Source organism: Bufo gargarizans, chromosome 4, assembly GCF_014858855.1.
Source record: "Bufo gargarizans isolate SCDJY-AF-19 chromosome 4, ASM1485885v1, whole genome shotgun sequence".
Lineage (NCBI taxonomy): Eukaryota > Metazoa > Chordata > Amphibia > Anura > Bufonidae > Bufo > Bufo gargarizans.
The window spans coordinates 446,377,690-446,401,993 of NC_058083.1; the positions used below are offsets into that span (position 1 = coordinate 446,377,690).

Consider the following 24,304-nt stretch of genomic DNA (forward strand, 5'->3'; position numbering starts at 1 on the left):
AAGGATCCCTTGACACTAAGCTGATCACACAGTAAGTATTGAATTTTCCTTCAGCGCCACCACAGGTTAAATTAAGCATTACTGCATGGCACACATGCAGATCATTGGATTGTGTAATACAGGACAGGACAGGTGCTGTTTGTAACCGCTCTCCTGAACACACAACTTCCTCTATTAATTTTCTAAACTGGACAATCCCTTTAAAGGGTATGAACACCATATAGGAAAGTGGTTATGTACATTAGTAGTAAAAAAAAATAAAAAAAAATCTTCATTCCTTTTGGCCTCATGGACATGACCGTGTGCCCACCGTGCCTGTGCTGCAGTGCACGGGCACTCACTGTGGGCCTGCCATCTGCGGATGTGGACCCATTCACTTAAATGGGGTCATCCACTATTATTTTGCGGTGCAGTGGCGACAGAAAACCCACAGAAGCACTCCGTAGTGTTTCTGTGGGATTTCGATCCATGCCTCCGTTCCACACCGCACCGTATCTTCCTGATTGTGGAACCATTCAAGAGAATGGGTCTCATCTGTGATGCGGTGTGCATACGGACAGTGCCCGTATATTGCGCCGCAATACGGGCATGGACCTGCTACGGTTGTTTTACATGATGCCTTATTCATTTTAAGTCCCATTTATATTCAGTTTACAACCTCTAGTCACATACCTTTCTCAAGGGGAAATATTCCTCATGGTAATGCATGCTAGATGTGAGATTTGTGTGTCCAGCATACTGCTGCCTACACTAGTTCTCATTTATCAGTGCAGCTTTAGCCCCATACAGATTGCTCCATGTACAGCAAGTAAGGGCTCTGTTTGCTGACAGATACTGATGCACAGAGTATTGTGTGCGATTTCCCCCTGGCATGGGCATTTTTTTTTTTTTACACTCACCCACCTCTAAACTGCTAACCCCATCTACCTGAAAAGAGCAGAGCTGATAGCAGCTGAAAGGACACTACTACTAGGCTGAGCACCTCTGCCCCTTCATTTCAGCAATTGGTGGGGGTCTTAGCACATGGTATCCCACTGATCAGTTACTCTTTAACTTGTCACTCAAAAGGTGAACTTCACGTTCCATGGAAGTTGCACGTTTTTTATTTCCTTCCTATCTGCTGATGAAAAGGAAGTTGAAAAGATTAAATAAGAAAGTTTGGATGGAAATGAATCTCTCAAGTTCTCATTTATTCTGTATTGTCTGCCTTTATACTATTACTTTATTACCTCACACACTCTATATAACTATGCTGCTTTGTGTATCGAAAATGACAAACTTTACAAACCTTTACACAATTAAATCGAAATGCTCTAATCGGAGAAAGTATCTTCGTGAAATGCGAGAGCTTCTGAGATCTAAACCGAGAGGACACATAAAAGACACATTGCAGTTTATGATGTGTAGATACCCACCTGGAGAGATGAAAACTTGGGAGATAAAGAGGGAAACCCCCCCTGAAAAATGGCTAAATTCAGAAACAAGATATGACTACGATGGGAAGGATTTAAAGTGGAAGGGTAACGGTTATAGCCCCCAGATGTGCATATTTTATCTTGAGGCACCATTTGGTTTAATAAAATGTAGATCAAAGCTTGTCCTTAACCTGTAAGTTTCTTAAGGCTTAATTATAAAGGTTATACTTTCAAAGGACAAAAGCATTATTCATTTATCTGTTCTCGTCTTCCAGGTTTATCTTGCAGATTATGGACTTTCTTACAGATACTGCCCCGATGGGAAACACAAAGAATATAAAGAAGACCCAAGAAAATGCCACAATGGGACAATTGAGTTTACCAGCAGAGATGCTCACAAGGGGGTTGGTATGTTCCTTTTTATTATTATTACTGTATGAGTAGTTTAATTAAAAGAATATATAATGTGTAAAGTGAGCAGGGATCTTTTATAGTGGCGTTCTGCCACATAACTTATTCTGTGGTGTATACTATATTTATCTACTGTATTGTCTTCTATGATTTAACTCTATATATTACACACACCTATACGGTTATATTAACTTTAGCTAGCACCCGATTAAGTTATATGCACGCAGCATGTGGATCTTGGCATGGTGTTCAGTGAGAATCTGCATTGCCTTTCACAGCAGTGGATTTGAAACCAGCATCAAGAATGATGAACATGGCACTTCTTGATGCAGATTACATGCAGAAACTTAAGTGCGTCTACCCCACTTGCGTGGCTATAAGCCACACGTGGAGCTGTGGCACTGTAAACTGAAGAGTGGCGGAAATACTGACTTTTATTGGGCACTAGGGGCATAAACTGATCTCATAAGGTTCCATACCAAAACTTTATATGCCTCGCACCAATGAGTTGCATGACAAATTTAAGATTTTATTTTTTTAATTTTTTTTGCGCCTTGACTTTTGTGTTGGAAAAAGGGGTACAGGTGCTTCCTAAATATGAAGATCATTTTAAAAATCATATTCTCAATGTATTTACAAGGGGTTTTCCAAGACTATAAAATGCCCCCCCCCCCCCCCCCATATGCCATGCCCCTAACAATGAATATACTTACCCCGCTCCCTGTGCCGCTCCTGGTCCCTGCACCGCCGCTGCTGCTTCTCCCCGTACACGGATGAAAACATCCGATGTCAGGGGGTTCCCGGCATATGGGGGGACATTTTATAGTCTTGGATAAACCCTTTAAAAATTGTCTATACAGCTGTATGTGTCCTTCCCTTCACATTGCACATGATAAAACTGTCTTCCTGCAGCCACCACTAGGGGGAGTTCAGTGCATAGGCATTTATATAGTTGCCCATGAACTTACAGTGGCCCCACCTGCAGAGGGAATCATACTTACCTGGTCCCTGCTTCTGGGTTCCAGCTCCTTCGCTCCCCCTGGGCCGCTGCAGCTCTCATGTCTTATTGCGTCAATATCAGTCATTGGCTGCAGAGATGACATGACTCTTGGGAGACATGGCGCTACTCGGGGAGACATAGGAGAAAAGGAGCCAGAGCATTGGGGATTAGGTAAATAGGATTCCCTTTACAGGTCCGGCCACGCTGGGGGGGGTCTGCTTGAGAGGCCCCCAGGGATGAATAACGCCTGGAATAGAATCTGTAAAAATTGCTATGTGCCGAGCCTCCCTAGTGATAGCTGCTAGAAAATGCCACGGCTTTATTTCAGGAACATAAGAAGTTCAGCATCATAGGAGGCGCATGGTTGTCCACTTTGATAGGTATGCCAATGCATTGCACAAACCCTGTGAGTGAAATAAAACAAATGGGTAGGAAGTACAGATTTGTATTTAAGTGCAATACAAGTAAATATACCCAAATCTATATGCATTATTTTAAAGAGGACCTTTCACCTAAAAAAAAAAATTCAAATGGGCTGGCTTTAAAAGTTCTCCTCGGCGTGCCTTCTATCTTCTCCCTGGCACGGAGCGCATCCAATCAGCGCGCTCCGCTCTTAGCCAGGGAGAAGACGCTCCAGTTCTCGCGAGACTTCAGAGAACTGGAGCGATTTCGTCTATCCGGCTAAGAGCGGAGCCCGCTGATTGGATGCGCTCCGTGCCAGGGAGAAGATGGAAGGCACGACCGGGAGAACTTTTAAAGCCAGCCCATTTGAGGCTGGCTCATTAGCATAGACGGCGGGAATTATTCCGGGGGGCATAGCGGACAAACGGGGGCACAGTTTGAAAAAGGAAAAAAACGATCAAGACTTCATGGGGGCATGTAAGTTAAGCTATGGTCTTAGTTTAATTTTTTTTTTTAGGTGAAAGGTCCTCTTTAAGTAGTTTTATAGCACTATATTTTTATCTCTTCCTGACTGCCCATTGACTATAAAAGTCCTGGGGTTCAGGATTTATCTGTGAATGGACGTTTTAGAACATCCATTCAGAGATTGCAGCTGCACGCTAATCGAGCAGCTGCTGAGTGGGGGTCACCCCATAGAGAAAGCAGGGACTGTTCCTCAGTGTCCCTGCCTTCTAGATCGCTGTGTAAACAGCGCTGAACGAGCGCCATGTATACAGCTAAGGAAGCGCTATGCTGTTTCCTGTTCCGGCCCGGGAGACTGCAGCAGCTGTTGGGTCTTCCTTAGACCTAAATATGCCCTGCAAGGAGGCTTTACAGCATAGTATACTGTTTTACAGCCTCTCTGAGGGTTGTGTTCCCCCTGTAACTAGGTCTACTATGTCAGCACCAGTTATAGGAGAAATTAATAGTGTAAAAAAAGAAAATTGGTGTTAAATGTCACCCAGAGGTCTTGTATGATCTTATGGGGGACACAAAGTGTAAAATAAAGTTAAAAAAAGTTTCAGATGTAAAAAATAGCACTTTTCCCCAATTAGGCAATGTAAAAATTGTTAAAGCTAGAAAAAAAGACATATCTGGTATCATCGCGTCTGTATCGACTGTAAAAAAAATGCCAAAACCTCCCTAAAAGCATGATATTAAGCGATCAAAAAGTTGTATGTACCCCAAAATATTAGCAATAAAAACGTCGCCTCATCCCGCAAAAAACAAACCCTCACACAAGACCATTGTCAAGAAAAAAATAATAATATATGGCTTTAAGAAAATGGCAACACAAAAATGTTTTTATTTAAAAAATGTTCTTGTGAAACAAAAAAAAAAAAAAAAGACATATTTGGCATCACTGCATCCGTAACGACTGGCTCTATAAAAATATCACATCTACCCTATCAGGTGAACGCTGAAAACATAATATCTACTCCAGAAAACATAATATCAAGTAAAAAAAAAAAGTCTTATGTACTCCAAAATTGTAACAGTCACGTACACACACACACACACACACACACACAGGGGGGGAGGATAGTGACCACTGCGCTCCACCCTCACCCCTGGCCTTGCCTACTTTCCTCGCAAGTCCTGATGACGGGACAACTGGACGGCAGTCCCTAGCTTAGAATACGTGCTGGGAGGACAGACAAGACAAACAACAGATAGTGAACGGACCGAGTCAATACCAAGAGAGCAACGAAGTACAAATGGAGTAAGCAGAGAATAGTCATGTGGAAGCCGGGGTCGGAATACCAGGAGAGCAGCGCAGTACTGGAGGAGCAGGCAGAGGATCGTTGGGGAACACAGGAAAAGGTAAGTATGCCAGGTAACAGAATCGCAAATGAACCTAATTAACAGGCAACCTGTGGCCAGCAGGCTGCCTCTTAAATACTGACTAGCTGGGGTCATGTGACGTGGCCAGCGCCACATGACCCACGCTGCTGAATACAGCTGAGCACCGAGTGCCCAGCTCGGTGCTCAGACCTCCCCTGGTTGCCGGGGGAACTGAGGACGCCGACAGCGCTGAGGAGAGCGAGCGCCTTGCCGGCATCCTGTGACAAAAATGGTACCGAAACAAAGTACAGTCTATCCTGCAAAAGGCAAGCCCTCAGACATCTACGTTGGCATAAAAATAAGTGTTATGGATGTTAGTGTATGGAGATGCAAAGTGTAACAAATTTTTTATAAAAAGTGATTTTATTATGCAACAGTAATAAAACATGCAACAGTAATAAAACATGGAAAAAATCAAATAAAATTTGTATCGCCATAATCATATCAAACTGCAGAATAAAGTTATATCGTATATACCACATCGTGAACCTCATAAAAAATAAAAAACTGATAGAATTTCAATTTGTGCCCACCACACCTCCCAAGAAAAGACATAAAAAGCGATCAGAAAACAAAATGTAATCCCAAATGGTGGCAATAAAATCGACAGCTTGTCCCTTAAAAAATAAGCCCTCACACAGCAAAAAAAATAAAAAAACGTTATTGTTCTTAAAAACCTTTTTAGCTAATTCTGAGCGCTGGCGTATCCTCAAACAGCAGTTACTGTATGTAAAAAAGAAAGTTTGGGCCTAAAGCACCAATTTCTAGTAAAAATAAAATGTAATTTTTAATTTGCACATCAAAGTTTTATAAATTCTATGAAACACCCCATAAAAATTCCTTGACTCAAATTTACCATTAACACAATGTGTCACAAAAAGACAGATTGCCTTGGATAGGTAAAAGCATTCCAAAATGATTACCACATACAGTGAGACATCAGATTCGCAAAATTAGGCTTGGTCAGGAAGGGGGTAAATGGCCTGGTCTGGAAGTGTTTAACAAATTTTGCAAACCATTGTGCCACGATAAGGCAACCCTTAGGGCTCTATCACACGAGCGGATGCGGTGTGGGTAATCCGCTGCGTGAAAGCATGCCAAGCCCTGCTCCGGACAGCAGAGACACGGAGCCTTAACATGACTGATAATTCTCTGTACCTCTCTGTGACCTTTTTACTACAAAATCACAGTGAGATAAAATTGTCACCATGATTTTGTAGTAAAAAGATCACAGAGAGGCAAAGAGCATTATCAATCATGTTAATGCTCCGTGTCTCTGCTGTCCGGAGCAGGGTTTGGCTCTCTTTCACGCAGCGGATTACCCGCACGGCATCTGCTCGTGTGAAAGAGCCCTACCTCAGATAGTTCCCTACTGGAGTTGAGCATATTGATTCATTCTTCACCTGCAAAGAGCTGTCCCTGCTGCTGATGAAGCCCCCGTCCTTTGACTTGAACGACGGGACGGGACATTTTCGATCGGCCCTGACAGAGTCACACTTGCGCCACTGCTCTGAATAGCGGTTAAAGGGTTTCTGTCCCCGGAATTAACCCTATTAAACTAGCTGAGATTAGCGATGTGGTAATGTCAGCTGAACCTAACTAGCCTATTCCTACTTTTTCCCCCGTTACTCCAGAAATATAACTTTTATAATATGACTCTAGGTGCGGTGGGGGGCGTTGCCCCTGCTCCTAGAGGGTCCGTTCTCCCAACTCTGGCCACGCCCTACTACACTAGATTGACAGGGCCAGGCACCTCCAACTGCCGGCCCTGTGCACTGGGGAAATCCTGCGTCGTTCAGTATTCGGCGTAGGCGCAGTGAGGAAGCCGGTGAGTGCCCTTCACTCACTGTGCCTGCGCCGAATACTGAACGGGACGGCGGAGCCTCGGGATTTACACGGCAGACAGGGCTAGCAGTAGGAGACCAACGCTGGCTGGCCCTGTCAATCTAGTGTAGCAGGGCATGGCCAGAGGTGGGAGAACCGAGCCTCTAGGAGCAGGGGCAACGCCCCTCTGCACCTAGTGGCTAATTGGCATATTATAAAAGTTATATTTCTGGAGTAACGGTGGCATAGATAAAAGTAGGAATAGTAAGTTAGTTGGGTTCAGCTGACATTAGCACATCACTAATGTCAGCTAGTTTAATAGGGTTAATTCTGGTGACAGAAACCCTTTAAAGTGCAGAGGCTCTGCTTTAGGGTTGTCACGATACCAAAATTTGAATTCCATTTCGATACCATAAAAAAGTACCATTCGATACCATGCGAAAAAAAAGAAGAAAAAAAACACCAACAAAGCCGTGTGCATTCTATTATAGGATATTCCATAAAATGAAGAACAGCCCTATCCTATTTTTCGGGTGGACAAGGTGACAAAAAAATTGTGAATTGCGCGGTTTAGATAATTTTTTTACGGCGTTCACTGCATTGGAGATATTTTTTTAATAGTTTGGACTTTTTGGATGTGGCGATATGTAATATGTTTATTGTTTATATATTTTATATGTAAAATTGGGAAAGGGGGGAAAGGTTACTGAAAAATGGCGAATTGCACAGTTTCTGTTACGGCATTCACCGCATAGGAGATATTCTTTTAGATTTTAATAGTTTGGACTTTTCGGACGTGGCGATATGTAATATGTTTATTTATTTATTGTATATATATTTTATATGTAAAATTGGGAAAGGGGGTGATTTAAACTTAATATTTTTTATTATTATTTTTTTTTACTTTTTATTTAATAACTATTTCCCCCCTTAGGGGTTAGAACCTGGGATCTTTTAATCCTTGCCCTATTCACTCTAATAGAGCTCTATCAGGGTGAATAGGACTTTACACAGTAGTGCAGCCTAGTATCTGTAAAAGACAAATCCCGGTATCGAATCGATCCGGGTACAAAAGTATTGATTCGGTATCGATAAGTCGATACCCGGTGCAACCCTACTCTGCTTATTGAGCAGCAGTTGTTCATGAATTGTAGGCGCAAGATTGTCAGGGCTGAGCAAGAGGTTAGGTCTAGTCAATGAAGTGACGGGAGCTTTGGCAATATAGTTAGTAGCCATCTTCTTGTGACCCCAGAACATTAGTGTTGTGTGTATATATTTGTACAAATATATATACAAAGTGATCTATATTATATATTGATATTTTTTGTTATTCATGAACCTGTTAAAGATCTGCTTATTTTGGCCTAGAAGACCAAACAATTTTTTTGGTTTTTCTTTTTCCATCATGGCTTTCCTATAACATTTTTCTGTTGCTAGTTATGATTGTGGTATTGGTTGTACAGTATTTTTCATTTTGGGATACTTATTGTCCAACTGTTATCAACTCATGCCGGGGGAAAGGAACCCCCCCCAAAAAAAAGAAAAACTGGATTTCCGCCATTGTTTTTGCATTATAAATTTTGCGGTGTTCAACTAAGTAACATATTACCTTTATTTTGTCAGTACCATTACTGCCTCAGGCAGTCTGTGCGCCCTGCTCCAGTCTTACTTTACACCAGAAAACTGCACATATATTTTTTCCCTTCCCCCACGACAGCACCACAGAGAGAGAGGATCCGCCCTCAGTGGTTTCCTGTCCCTGGAGCGGGAGACTTGCAGTTTTCTTTTCAGGTACCGCTAGGCTGGAAGTCCTAGAAATGTTCTGGAGGGCTATGTGGTAATACCTGCTGGGGTCTATCGCCCATAGGTTGGGCTGACAGGACCCTAGGAGCCTCCGCCCGGTTCTTGCAGCAGGTGCGTGGGCCCCTCCCGTGGAGCAAGGCCACGCAACGTTTGGAGCCCAGATCCATGGATAATAGGAAGCATCCCCGGGGGTGTATTGCTTTCCACCGCACGCAGCCCGGATTCATGGAGGGAACATGTATTCCGATGCATTCTCCGGTGTGCGGCTCAGACGAGGAAGAAGGAGCCTAGATCATGCAGCCCCACGGCTGTGAAAGAAGGTACTACTTATAATTGTACTTAGGTTATATAGCAAATATTTGTGTTATGTGGTTGGTATGAATCTGGTGAATGCCTCGGGGCCTGTTTGGGGCCTGGTTGGCTGGTTGTCTGCCTCGTGGATTCAGGGCCTGGTTGACTGCCTCGTGGATTCAGGGCCTGGTTGACTGCCTCGTGGATTCAGGGCCTGGTTGACTGCCTCGTGGATTCAGGGCCTGGTTGACTGCCTCGTGGATTCAGGGCCTGGTTGACTGCCTCGTGGCTTCAGGGCCTGGTTGACTGCCTCATGGCTTCAGGGCCTGGTTGACTGCCTCATGGCTTCAGGGCCTGGTTGACTGCCTCATGGCTTCAGGGCCTGGTTGACTGCCTCATGGCTTCAGGGCCTGGTTGACTGCCTCATGGCTTCAGGGCCTGGTTGACTGCCTCATGGCTTCAGGGCCTGGTTGACTGCCTCATGGCTTCAGGGCCTGGTTGACTGCCTCATGGCTTCAGGGCCTGGTTGACTGCCTCATGGCTTCAGGGCCTGGTTGACTGCCTCATGGCTTCAGGGCCTGGTTGACTACCTTTGGGAGACTGGATGACTGTCTTCAGGCCTTCCTATCTGAATGTCTCTGTTATGGTTTTTTTTTCTGATTACTGATGCCTGTATGGCTAAACGTCTTTGCATATATGCCTGCTTGGTTGAATGTTGGTTGAACACCTGTAGCATTTATGCCTGGTCGCCTAACGCCTGTAGAGTCTGTGCCAGGTTGAATGCCTGTGAGACTATGCCTGTCTGGCTGACTGATTTGAGTTTATGTCTGTCTGGCTGCATGTGAAGCTGTGCCTGTTGGCTTGCTGCCTTTTGAGCCTGTGCCTGTCTGTCTGGCTGCCTTTGAGCATGTGTCTGTCTGTCTGGCTGGTTGCATGTGAAGCTGTGCCTTTTGGCTGGCTGCCTTTGAGTTTGTGCCTGGCTAGCTGGCTACTTTTGAGACTGTACCTGTCTGGCGGGCTGCCTTTGAGCCTGTGCCTGTCTGGCGGGCTGCCTTTGAGCCTATACCTGTTTGGCTGACTGACTCAGGACTGTCTGGCTGACTGCCTTGGAATCTGTGCCTGGCAGGCTGGCTGCATTTTAGTATTTGCCTGGTTGGCCTCATGTACCTAGGGAGCTGATTGCTTCTGTGTTTATGCTTGCTGGGATGACTGCTCTTACTGTCTGTTTCTGCTCCTGGGTTTATCCAGTGCGGTTGTGTTGATCGCGGACAGCTCCACATGGCTGCTGCGGCCGTGTCTGCATGGGGGGGCGGCTCCTGGCGGCCGTGTCTGCATGGCTGGTGTCTTCTGTTGCCATTCCTAAATAGTTGACCGCTCATGCAGCAGTGTCTGGATGAATGTACTTGGCTCTGAGTGGGTGTCTATGTGACCTGGGGTGCCGCCATGTCCTTGTGGCGGTCTATCTTGGTGGCTATGCATGCAGGGTGAACTAGTTCTGTGGCTATGTTTGGTTGTTAATTTGTAGTTTATAGTCTACAATAGGCATAGCACTCCAACAAAGCCCTATAATGCTCTTGATGAGGAGTTAGAAGATAGGCTAGACCATATTGCTTGAATAGCCTACAGTATGAATGGCGTAGCATCAAAGCCCTGTATTGCTCCTGGTGGGGAGTAATAAGATGGACTGGAACATTTAGTCTGGATGGCCTACAGGAGGTATGGCACACCAGCAAACTTTATAAATACTTGCCGCCGATCTAGAATTCCAAAGCTGAAGGATCCAGTGTGCTCTTTGGACCTCTTGCGGCAGACCCGTGAGCTCCCCTGGGGGATGGATGCCATGGTAGTTTTCCATCATGGATGCCAGATTGCGAGGAAAATTGGAGATTTGACGTCTAAAGTTCCTCTGGTAAATGTAACACAGGACCTCCAGTGGATCTTGGATCAAAGCATCTGTCTCGCAATATATTCTGCACCAAATATTCTGCACCAATTATCTTCAGTTGGTCATTCCTTGTCAAGACAGGTACTTCTGTAAGATGTTTTGTTAAAATCTGTTATGATTATTTTGATAAACACTTGATGAGAAACCCATATGAGATTTATTTTATAAGATTATGCTAGATTTAAGTATAATGTCCGGTATTAAAATTTCCTAGGACGTTATTGATCGGTCCCTTTTTCTTTAAGTTCGGACCTCTAGTTAGCTTTTAGATTCTCTATGCTTCCATCTGGGTATTCTTAGCTTTGATTACTTTTCAAGCACTTTTCAAAAGGAATAAGTTGCCAATGTCTGGATATTAGGAGATGCCTTATTTGTTACCTAGGGGTAACTAAGGATTGGAGAAAGCCCTCTGCGCTTTTTGTTCCCTTTTTTCTGGCATAATGAGGGTAAGGCGGCCTCAAAGAGTTCACTAGCCAGATAGCTTAGGTCTTTTTTTTTTCTCAGGCTTACGTCTCTTCTGGAAACATTTCTACTTGCGCAGTCTACCTCTTGGGAGGAGAGGGCTAATGTTTCTATTGTGCAAACCTGTAAGGCTGCCACGTGGTCTTCTCCTTCTACCTTACCATCTCTATTGGCTCCAGCTAAATTCTGCCTCTGTTCTTCTGTCGGTAAGAAGTTCTGCAAGTGGTGGCCCCCCCCCCCGTAAGAAAGGGGTATTCTTCTCTGTAAATCCTCTCTGTGGTGCTGTCGTGGGATCTGGAAAATCCGATTACCGGTAAGTTTAATCATCATTTTTCTCAAGTGGTGGGACAAAAGTCGCAAACAGTGTTTTTTTTTTTTTTCTGCCCAGAAACTGGCATAGGGAGAAATTATACATTTCCCCCCAAGTGTTTTTTATTTTTTTTTGTTAAGTCATTTGTCTTTGAGTCGAGATGTTCTGAGTGAGAATAGCATTTTAATTTTTCTATTGATGGAGCTGTGTGGGGGCTTGTTGCTACATTCTAAAAGCTATACATTTTTCATTTGTGAACTGACAGTGCTTTTTTTTTGTGAAATGAACTTTAGTGTTTATTAGTACAATTTTGGGGTATATGCAACTTTTTAATCACAATTTTTTCTGCTTGTTACAAGATGGGATGAACAAAAGCCGACAATTTTTTGTTACCAGCGTTTTCTGGGATTTTGATACTGATGACCTATCCTCCGACACCTGGGACCCCTGCTGATCAGCTGTTTCAGAACGCATCTGCGCTCCTGTGAGCGTCGTGGCCTTCTCCATGCTTACCAAGCACAGAGCCGTACATTGTGCTTGGTATCGTGCCCAGCCACATTCACTTCAATGTGTACGTTAAATAACAACTCAATGCTTTTTTTTTTCTGTAATAAAGACTCCTTACCCCTCCTTCTCTCTAGGTGCCTGGATGCTGCAGTCACTATTGACAGTGACATTTAAGCAGTTAAACAGGTAGGATCAGAGCTAGGCATGGGCACAACTGCTGTGCCTGCTCCATCCTGGCGACATAACTGTCACTTTGCCACTTAACCAACTTGGTTAAAGCAACAATGTACAGTTGCGTCAATTCACAAAAAAGGGTTAACCTGAGGCTTGACTCTTAATTCACAGTAGCTATAAAGTGGCAGCAAACATTAACTTTACTTTTTTCACTCGCTTTTGTAGTGTTACTTGTCAATTTAATGTTTGTTGCCACTGGATGGTCTGGGAATGTATTCTATATCCTAATTAAAGTGAATAAGATATGAGGAGAGCATAGATTGCAGTCACACCTGCGCCCTGGTGTCTCAGGGGGGCCAAAGGCCCCTCTGCCATATACATGTATAGCAGTACTATAAATCACAGTGCAAACGTGTGGTGACATAGTATGGTAATAGCACAATAGATATAGAAATCGTACTTTGGAAATTAATATTTTACTGACCTAGGAATAGTTGTTGTTTCATATGACAGTGGAGGGTGCTGGTAGAGATCTTTGTAAAGAGCGTCAAGGTACGCACACCTCTGCTTTGGTACTTTTTGCAGTTTAGAAGTGCATATATTTTAACCCAGTCTCTTGGGATATATATATTTATAAGTATGTGGGAAATATATATTTTAATTCTGTGATATACAGTAGGTGCCATATTTTATTTTCTAGAGCAGTAGTACTTTGCAGATGAAACGGTATTTCAGTAAAATTTTCTAAATGCCAAATCTACCAACTGCAGTTACTCTTAGGCCCCTTTCATACGGGCGAGTTTTCCGCGCGGGTTAAACGCATTGCACCCGCACTGAATCCTGACCCATTCATTTCTATAGGGCTGTTCACATGAGCAGTGATTTTCACGCATCACTTATGCGTTGCATGAAAATCGCAGCATGTTCTATATTCTGCGTTTTTCACGTAACGCAGGCCCTAAAGAAATGAATGGGGTTGCGTGAAAATCGCAAGCATCCGCAAGCAAGTGCGGATGCGGTGCGATTTTCACGCATGGGTTCTAGGTGACAGTCTATTCACTGTATTATTTTCCCTTATAACATGGTTATAAGGGAAAATAATAGCATTCTGAATACAGAATGCTTAGTATAATAGTGCTTGAAGGGTTAAAAAAAATAAAAAAAGTTAACTCACCTTATCCTCTTGATCGCGTAGTTCCCGGTCGGTCTCTTCTTTAGCTGTGGGCTAAAGGACCTGTGGTGATGTCAGATCACATGCTCCATCACCATGGTGATGGACCATGTGATTGGAGCATGTGATCTGACATCACCACAGGTCATTTAGCCCACAGCTAGTAAAGAAGAGACCGGGAACTACGCGATCAAGAGGATAAGGTGAGTTAACTTTTTTTATTTTTTTTAACCGTTCCAGCACTATTATACTAAGCATTCTGTATTCAGAATGCTATTATTTCCCCTTATAACCATGTTATAAGGGAAAATAATACAATCTTCAGAACATCAATCCCAAGCCCGAAGTTCGGGTACCAAACATGCGCGATTTTTCTCACGCGAGTCCAAAACGCATTACAATGTTTTGCACTCGCGCGGAAAAATCGTGTATTTTCCCGCAACGCACCCGCCTCTTATCCGGGCAAAAAACATGACGCCCGTGTGAAAGAGGCCTTAGGGTACTTTCACACTTGCGGCAGGACGGATCCGACAGGCTGTTCACCATGTCGGATCCGTTCTGCGGCTATTTCGCCGTGCCCGCGGACCGCCGCTCTGTCCCCATTGACTATAATGGGGACGGGGGCGGAGCTCCGGCGCAGCACGGCGGTGCACGGAGAAATCCGCCGGACCAAAAAGCCTGACATGCAGTAATTTTAGTCTGGCGGCTTTCTCCGTGCACCGCCGTGCTGCGCCGGAGCTCCGCCCCCGTCCCCATTATAGTCAATGGGGACGGAGCGGCGGTCCGCGGGCATGGCGAAATAGCCGCAGGACGGATCCGACATGGTGAACAGCCTGTCGGATTCGTCCTGCCGCAAGTGTGAAAGTACCCTTAACAACCACTTAAAGGGCTAGTCCGTGTTCAGAGCTGAACCCGGACATACCCATATATTCACCCAGACAGCCTCTCTAATATGAGCATAGGAGCATTTCATGCCCCGATTCTCTCCTTTGCCCTGCGCTGAATTGCATAGGGCAGATGTTATTTTTTAGGAGATCCGGGCTCTCTATAGGGACTTCTAGGCGGAGGCTACCACCCAGCAGTGAGCCCAGTGAAGTCACCGGAATTAATTGGCGGGCTTTAGTGCTGTCCTAGCCTGTAAAACAATTTTACAGGCTAGGGCAGAGCTAAAGCCGGCCCATCAGAGCCGGTGACGTTGCCGAATACACAGCTGGGCGGAAGTCTCCGCCTAGCAGTGTAAAACATAAACAAAAAAGCCCTGGCCCTACGCTGGATGAAATGCTCCGATGCTAATATCAGAGGGCTGCCTGGGTGAAAATGCTGATATGTCCGGGTTTAGACCCCTTTAAAGGATTTAGCCAACTAATTTAACGCCCCCCAACTAACCTGGAGGACTTTCTTCCCCTTCTGTGGGTGTGCAGCAGCTCATATGAGACAGCGGAGCACCTGCAACTCCCAGAATGCAGTGCAGATACCGCTTGTTAAAGGGGTTGTCCCACGAAAAATATTCTCTAGTTTTCAAACCAGCATCTGGATCTGAATACTTTTGTAATTGCATGTCATTAAAAATTTAGCATAGCCACTGAGTTATTCAAAAAAATGTATCTGTTTAGCGCCACCTGCTGTTTGTTTTTCTTATTTCTTGGACCTGCTCACTGAGATGGTCGCACATGCTCAGTTTCATCCTTTAACTGCCTCCTGAGCTGTGATAGGGAGAGCTGAGCTGAGCTGTCAGCTTGATATAAATCTAGCAGAGCAATGAATGTGGAGATCTCTGGATCCATGTGAGGTACATGGCTGGTTCTAGAAAGAGGTTATCATGTACTATATGAATTCTGATTTTCATTTTTTACATTAATCATGGGATAAGCCCTTTAACTCCTTCCTACCGTGTATAGAAAAAAGTACCTCACATGTAGTCCCAGAGATACATACGGCATGTAACGCCGCCACAATTTCCTTCTTCGCCGTCTATAGAATGTGATGTAATTATGTATTTGTTTGAATGAAACATGTCTGGACCTCTTCTCTATGAGATCACTACACTGGCACTGAGGGGAGGACAAGGGAGCGAGGAGACTGCTGAGCATGTTAGTCCACCACTGAAGGTTCAAGAACTTGGATCAGAAAGATAAACAGCAGGGGGCGCTACCAGAGACGACAATGTCATGTACATAGAAACCTTAGTCATTTTATTGCACGTATACTGCAATGATACTTTATTTGAAATGCCCTATTCATTGCATGGTAACCCTTTTCATGGGATAACCCCTCTAAGGCTGAATTCACACATGGCAGATTTGTTGCAGAAATATCTGCGATTGGGGATGTTTCGGCAGCAATTACATTCAATGGGCGGAAGAAATCTGCGTCAAAGAATGTTTCAGACATCAGACCTAATGTACAGTATGGGCAGAACATAGACATGTACCAGGGTTTATCCATGCAGTAAAGTGGAGTTTGTCATTTGGTGCTTTTTGTCAAAGCTTTTGGAGTTATCCCGCTGCAGTGAATTCAGCTCTGCTACATCTGTACATAGTGCTGTGACAGAGCGGGTCAGATCCCGGCTCCCCTCTTCTCCTGCCGTTTTTTGTGAATATTATTTTCATAATGGTAGCGGCGGAGCGGCAAGCCTTCATTGTGGCTCAGTGTAACCTTAGCCTTTTGTTTGACCACTTACAATGAACTGACCCGAGCAGTCTGGTTCAGTCTGGATCAGATATTCTGTGCAGCTTGTTTGATATTTTAACTTTTAGTAGACTTTAGTATTTTCTCCATCTTTTCTTTGTTCGTTTTTTTTTTTTTTTTTTTTGTCCTCCCACAGTGTTCAAATAATGAAAACACCTGAAGTGGCCCTGAAGCATTAAATACTCTTCATTCGGTTTGGTGAAGGTATACGGTTAAATTGCCTAGCTTGAGATTTCTGAGAAATATTAATTCTGAAGGAATACAGTGAAATTACAGAACTTTATAATTTTTTCATAGAGAAACTTTTACGACAGCACTTATATGAAGTTTCACCTCCTCTGTTAGCCGGGACCGAGAGCATCTCCCACTTTGAAGGACCCCGCATGTCTATGTATTATACTGACTGCTGTGTATTGTAATTGGATCTGTGCACTGCTTGGTTTTTCCGATGGTGTCTCTCCAGGGCATTTGAACACTTGCTGCTCAAAGAGCATCTGTCAGAAGATTTGTACCTATGAAACTGACCTGTTGCATGTGTGCTTGGCAGCTGAAACCATCTGAGATGGTCCCATGTTTATATGTGCCCGCATTGCCGAGAAAGTGTTTTAATATATGCAAATCAGCCTCTAGGAGCAAAGGGGGCGTTGTCATTACACCTAGAGGCTCAGCTTTCTCTGCACCTGCCGCACCCTCTGCACTTTGGTTGACAGGGCCAGGTAGGCGTGATTACGTTAACACTGCCTGGCCGTGTCAAAGTGGAGAGGGCATGGCAGTTACAGCCTATAGGTGTAATGACAACACCCCCATTGTTCCTAGAGGCTTATTTGCATATATTAAAACTTCTTTTTTCTCATTTATGCGGGCACATGTGAACATGGGGCCAACACAGATGCCTTTAGCTGCCAAGTGCGCATGCAACAGGTTTGCCAGTTTCATAGGTAAAAAATCTGCGGACAGGTGCCATTTAATACCCCCCAGAGATCTCAATAAATTCATGGGTGTTCCAGCATCTATACGTAGCCTCCACCATGTTGTCAGTATAGCACAAAAAGTTGAAAATACTGTCGTAACTACGTTATGCCATAGAAACATCTGCAATATATATATTTTTTTTTTTTTAGTATACTGGACGATGTACTTATTATTATTTATTTTTTTACAGTGGAACCTTATGGGTGACCTATTGCACTGTATGCCTATACAGTGCAGTGGGATAAGTCACAACCTTCATTGGAGGTATATGTCGGAATCTTTTCCTGGAGAATAGGTTAAAATCGTTCTGAGACCGGAAACCCCTGTTGAGATGGTCAGGCATAGTACAACAGTAAAAAAAAAAAAAAAAAAAAAAAAAGTCTTGCCTGTCACAGGTGCCCTAGGTCTACCCCTGAGCTCCCTTCTCCTCCAAAAGTGGACCAAAAGTGCGATGTGCCATCTATATGCATGTCCCTGCTGCATCAGTGGTGACATGTTTGGAGAAGGATGCTTGGCCCTAGACCCGGAGCACTGGTGAAAGGTGCCAGGCCATTTACACATCTGTTTTTATTTTTAAAGATCCATGTACCTGAACTCGGTGGTGCAGGTCCTATTGTAGTCCGTTTCTGCAGAAGATAAGGGAATGCACAGGGAAGCTATCTGTGTGCTGTTTCTCATGGATCCGTTTTTTGGTTACTGAAAATTTTACATAGTCAAGTGATTAAGGCCTTGTGCTGCAATCTGGTAAAGCTGTTTAAACGTCCCTGGAAGGGCGCATTTGCCTCTTGTGTGACCAATTAGGAGAAATCTGAACGCCTCTTGTGCCGTGATTGCAAACGCCATGGACGCAGTCCCTTCATGTGCAGTGTCCTGGGCTCTATGTATTGAAGACTTCTCAACACCTCCCCTCTGATCTGATTGATGGCCCTTGTGTCCAATCAGGAGTCTGCTAAAAGTTGTCACTCAACATAGAGGAGGGGTAGGGGAGATTACAAAGCATATGAAGGGACCGCCCACATGGCACTTGCAGTCGCAGTGTCGGGGGCGTTAAAGCTTTTCCTTGGCCACGAAAGAAGCACTGGTACCCATACAGGTATATCAAACTATTTTAAAGTTTTAGGGCTCATACACACAAGCAGTTTTTTTACAGGTCCGTATGCGGAACCATTCATTTCAATAGGTCAGCAGTTTGAAATGACTGCGTGTGCATTCTGTTTCCTTATGCCCGCATGTTTGTTTGGCCCCAAAAAATAGAACATGTCCGTTTTGCGGACAAGTACAGGCATCCGCAAAAAAAAAAAAATTGTCATACTTTTATTTTTATTTTTTTTGTTGATCAGTGTTTTGCAGACCACAAAATGCATACGGTCGTGAGCCCTTACCCCTCACCTATCTACCCCTGGCAGCAGGTTGGAGCAGTCAGAACAGCCAACAAACTCCCTATAGGGCTCATGCACACAAACTTATTTTTTTTCCATTTACGTTTCGTTTTTTTTTACAGGTCCGTATGTGGAACTATTCACTTAAAAAATAAATAACGAAATGACTCAGTGCGCATTCCGTTTCTGTCTGTCAAATCGAACATGTCCTATTCTTGTCCGTTTTGTCCGACAGGCATTGTTACAATGGATCTCCAAAAAAAGAAACGGATGCAATACGGATGTCATCCCTTTTTTTTTTGCAGATCCGTGTTTTGCGGACTGCGCATGAGCCCCAAGAAGAATCTGCTTATGTCCAAAAGTAAAATGTGACCACAAAAAGGGATTAAACTTGTATTTTCCGAATCCCCCTCCTGCGAGACACGCTCTAAATCTTTAAAGTATTGCATTTTTAAACCGCTCCTCTAGCCTTTCATATATTCTACTTCCTTAAACTCAGTTTGACGGTATTGGAAACACATTTCCAGCTAAATTACATACATAGTCCTTTTTATTGGATATTGATTGCACTGCCTTGCATCCCCAGGCAGACTTAATTCAACAATTCCCTAATTAGTTCAAGTCATAACCTATGTCTTGTATTCATTTACCATTAATTAAACCTTAGTTGTTTATTACATTGCGGTCTCAATCCAAGAGACTGCCACAGGAACCGAGGAAGAAGAGTCTGTGGACTGCTGATGGCACGGAAGGTCACTGCTCGGAATATATTGTAGAAAGTTTTACTGTTGACAGAATGGCTGAGGATCAATGTGGTCAATGCAGCAACGCTTTCTCAGTTGCTCTGTCAGCAAGACAAAAAGTCAATGGAAATATTATACGTGAAGAAAAATAAGTGTTTTTTTTTTTTTTAATGACTGGACTTGCAAAACTGTATTTTTGTCCTGACTGCAGGCATGTTTTAAGCCTCAAGAATCATATTTTATATGAAGTATATAGGAATTTGGCACTGCAGGCTTTTCACCTTGGCCGTCTCAATAGCTTTATAGCCTGTTGCTTTGTTCCTTCGTGTCCTAGTGGGTCTAAACGGCTACATATTATTGCTTTTTCTATTAAAAGGGCCATTGACCATGTAATGAACAAGGTCCCAGTAATTTGCCAGCGGTGTAGAAATCTGGAGTAGTTTTAATATCACATATTAAGAAGAAAAAAATACTACTCTGCTTTACCATGTGGGATAATTGCACAGCTTCACCGACTCTTGTATTTAATAAAGTGTAATATTTAGACTGAATTGGTTTTATAACTTTATAACGATTTAGTACATTTTTAAACCGTATATTGCAGCACCACAAGCTCCAAAATAAATCCCCATAGGTTATATACACGCTTGATTCTAATGATAGGTAATATCTAATCAGTTACAATAGCTTTGCTAGTCTTAAGTTATTCACAAAGTCAACCCCTTGGATACCAGAGTTTTTTTTGTTTTTGCATCTTCATTTTTCTTTCCCGTCTTCCTGGAGTCATAACTTTTTTATTTTTCTGTTCACATAGTTGTGTAAGGGCTTGTTTTTTGGAGGACAAGTTATACTTTCTAATGGCACCATTTAATATTGCATAGGATGTAGTGGGAAGCAGGAAAAAAATCCAAATGGGATGGAATTGGAAAAAAAAATGCAATTCCGACACAGTTTTGAGTTAAATTTCTTTTTAATTTTTTTTCTTTTCTTAAAGCATTCACTAATCGGTAAGTTGTGCTCCTTATTCTCCAGTGCGAATTCGGTGAAATCACATATGTATAATTTTTCTTGCGTTTTTAATACTGAAAAAAAAAAATAACTTTGAAAAAAAATATATATATATATTTTTTTTTACATTGCCATGTTCTGACCCCCATAACTTTTGTATAGTTATGTCTACTGAGCTGTTTGGCGTGTGCATGACTTTTTGATCGCATTTTATTCAGTTAGATGAAAAAATTGCAAATCGGTCATTTTGATATATTTTTTTCCCATTATGCCATTCTCCGTATGCAATAAATATGTTTAGATTTTAATAGTATGGGCGTTTGTGAATGCCCGTGATGTTTATAATTTTCATTGTTTATATATTCATTTTTTTTTACTCAAGGGAAAGGGGAGTGATTTAAATTAATATATATATACATACATTTATATTTACTAGCTGAAGGACCCGGCTTGGCTCGGGTATATTTAATCTATTTCATTTAATGTTTGTGTGTGTCCACTATAACAGTGACATCTACAGCACCTCGCCCCTAAAACAGTGACCTCCACAGTGCCCCGTCCCTTAAAATTGGACCTCCACAGCAGCCCACCCCTTTAACTTTGACCTTTACAGCAGCCTTCCCCTTTAACAGTTACTTTCACAGCATACCACCCCCTTGACAGTGACCTCCACAGGGGCCCGCCCCCTTAACAGTGGCCTTTACTGGATGGGGGGGCGTGTCCTTTTGAGCAGCTCACTCTAAGGCTGGGTCCACACCTGAGCATTTTGCAGCGCGTTCCTACGCGCTGTAAAACGCTCAACAAGCAAAAACTAATGCTTCCCTATCGGCATGGTTCTCATCTACGTACATAGATCTGCGCTGTAAAATGCCCAACGCCCCAAGAAGTACAGGAGTTTCTTTGGGGGCGTATTGTCGCGTGTTCCCGCACATACACTTCCGGGAATGCGTGACAATGGGCGCTTGCTTGTTTCCGGAGCCGCGTATGTAAACGCTCAATAAAATCGCGCATACAGAGCGCATACAAGTACGCTCAGGTGTGAACCCAGCTTAAGACAGCAGCACTCTACTGTCTGAGTGTGAGCTGCAGGGAGAAAGTCACCCTCCCTCCCACCTCTGAAGCTGACAGAAGTAGATTTTTTAACATCCCTGTCGGCTGAGGAGTGGGAGAGGGTGTGGCCTACCCAATCAGGGGCATGGCTCAGCGGGACCTAGAAGTTGATTTTTAACTTGATTTTTTTCAATCCCTGTTGGCTGACGAATGGAAGCGAGCATGGCCTAACCAGATCGGGGGCGTGTCCTTTTGAACAGCTAACTCTAAAACAGCAGCACTGTGCTGTCTGAGTGTGAGGTCACCAGCCCTCCCACCCCTGCAGCTGACAAAAGTAGATTTTTACCTTCATTTTTCAATCCCTGTCGGCTCAGAAGTGAGATGGGGCGTGGCCTAACAGATCTAGGCGTGGCTTATCAGGACCTAGAAGTTGATTTTTAACTTAATGTTTTCAATCTGTCGGCTGAGGAGTGGGAGGGGGCATGGCCTAACTGGACAGGGGGCGTGTCCTTTTGAACAGCTCACTCTCTAAGACAGCAGCACTGTGCTGTCTGAGTGTGAGCTGCAGGGAGAAAGTCACCCTGCAGCTGACGGCTCAGGAGTGGGAGGGCGTGGCCTAACCAAAGCAGGTGCGTGGCTTAGCGGGACCTGGAGCACGGTTTTAAGTCTTTTGAGGGTGGGCAGATTGTGGCAGGGGGCGTGTCTGGGCTCCTTCCTGCAAGAGTGACGCCCCTCTGGGCACCTTACTGGCTCATTTGCATACCAAATAAACTGGATTTTCAGAGGATAAAAACATCTATTGATGGAACAAAGGCACATCTTGAAATAAGGTACTAAGTGCTATTAGGCCATGGCTTTATTTCAATAGCGATTATCTTTGTGACAGATTTCCTTTAAAGCTCACCTACAGCAATGAAGATAAATAGCTGGGTTGTTATGGAAACCTGGAGTGCAACTGTGTAAGTGGAGGCTGGAGGACCTGTGAGCTTCTATTGGCTAATGTATTTTTGGGGATTATTTCAGGAACGGTACATCCTAGAGATCTGAGACCTGGTCTAAAACCTCTCCAGCCACCTGATGTACCTGTGTGCCAAATTTTGTGATTGTAAATGCGACGGTACGGATTCCTTTAGCAGACACACACACACACACACACACACTCACACTCACACTCAGCCTGTAACCAGCAATCTCCTCCTTGCTCAGAAAATCAGATCGCCATAATCACACGATGCGCAGTTCCTTCCCTGAGTCTGATGCCAGCACAGGGAAGGAACACTATGCCGTCACTGCGCATGCGCAAGCTCGCGGCGATCTGACTTTGTGAGCAAGGAGGCAGTGCTGGGCTCCAGAACGGTTGGTGCAGCCCCTTGGGCTCCTTACCAGGCTCATTTACATATATATATATATATATATATATATATATATATATATATATATATATAATCATTTTTTCCCCTAGCAAATTTTTCCATCACATAATACACTGCTTGTTTCCTTTGTTACGACCACCCTGCAATCCATCAAGAAAAAGTGCCTGTCTCTCTAGTGGCCGGGACCATGGGAGTACACGTAGGCTGGTGCTTTTTTTATGTAGTGCGCAAGCACGGCTACGCTGATGGATTGTAGGGCGGTTGTAACCATGGAAACGAGCAGTGTATAATGTGATGGAAAAATGAATCCAGCCAGCAAAGGAGGCAATATGGGCAATCACATTACATTAGTAAGTGCCTTGTATTAACTTTCTCTACATGATAAATGCTATTTGCTGAAATGACCTAACCCCATAAGCCCTTTTTTACTTTTTTCTGTCACAATTTTGTGGTGTAAATGCATTGATAATTTTCCCCATATTAATAATAATAATATTATTATTATTATTACTACTATTATTCTATATTAGTATTATTTTTCCATAATAATTAAAAGACAGAGGATGGGCTTTGATGCCTGTATTTATTCTGCATCTCCCATAAAAAAAAAAAAAAAGAGCGTTTCACCACTAGGGGATACCATCTGTACAGGCAGAGAGCAGCACTACCATAGCATTCAGTAGATTCTTATTAAAGGGATCCTTCACTTTTGGCTATATGTGCTTGTATGGTTAAATCACGTGGTCTCCCTTGGATAAGTCCAGGTGCATGTCCATCTATACCTACATCACACATCCTCCTGTGTAGATACAGGTGTATCAGTATATGGATATTTTTAAATATTTAGCTTAAGGTATGCAGGTGGAAAATACCTCTATAATATGTTAGGTACAATTTAGACTGTAGCATACTGTGGGCACCGTGTCCTGCAAATCTGTAATGTGCATGAGGCCCTGGACGATAGGCTCCCTGACTACAGATGCTGTGTTTTACTCTAAAACTTGTCAGAAACGGGGAGAAGAGTCATCAGGGTGACTCCCCGTCTGTCTCCCTACAGTGTTCTCTTTAAAAGGGTATATACTGTAGGCCATAACCATTTATCCGCTATCCACTGTATATGGGATAAATGCTAGTTCAGGACCCAGCAAGGAGCAGTGTCCAACTGGTTCTGTCCGTGACTTTGTATGGAGTGGCAGTCAAGCATGAGCCCTGCAGCTGGGGGAACTGGGGTCTTGTGTTGTAGCGGTATGACCCCCACCTATCCAATGGATGGGTGACAGTATATTCTTTTGGATGGAATACACCTTCAGGGTGCTACCACAAATTATTATTTTTTACTTGTAAAAAACACCAGAACATTATTTTTTTTTTTTTTTTTGTCTTTTAGTTGTGTTTTTTTTTTTTTTTTTTTTAATTCACGTAGTGTTTTCTTGTCTTTGTCATGCATTTGTCAAGTATTTCCCATAGACTTCCATTTGACATCTGGGACTGG

At 43.5% G+C, this 24,304-nt stretch overlaps 1 protein-coding gene across 5 annotated transcripts in view; it reads left to right on the forward strand.

The window, feature by feature from the left end:
• The window catches only part of VRK2 (VRK serine/threonine kinase 2), an 81,918-nt gene that overhangs the window by 27,840 nt on the left and 29,774 nt on the right, over positions 1 to 24,304 (forward strand). For all 5 annotated transcript variants that reach the window (XM_044291821.1, XM_044291819.1, XM_044291820.1 and 2 more), the window contains exon 8: positions 1,691 to 1,823. In XM_044291821.1, coding sequence (XP_044147756.1) covers positions 1,691 to 1,823 — 133 coding nt within the window. The remainder of the gene's footprint in view (positions 1 to 1,690; positions 1,824 to 24,304) is intronic.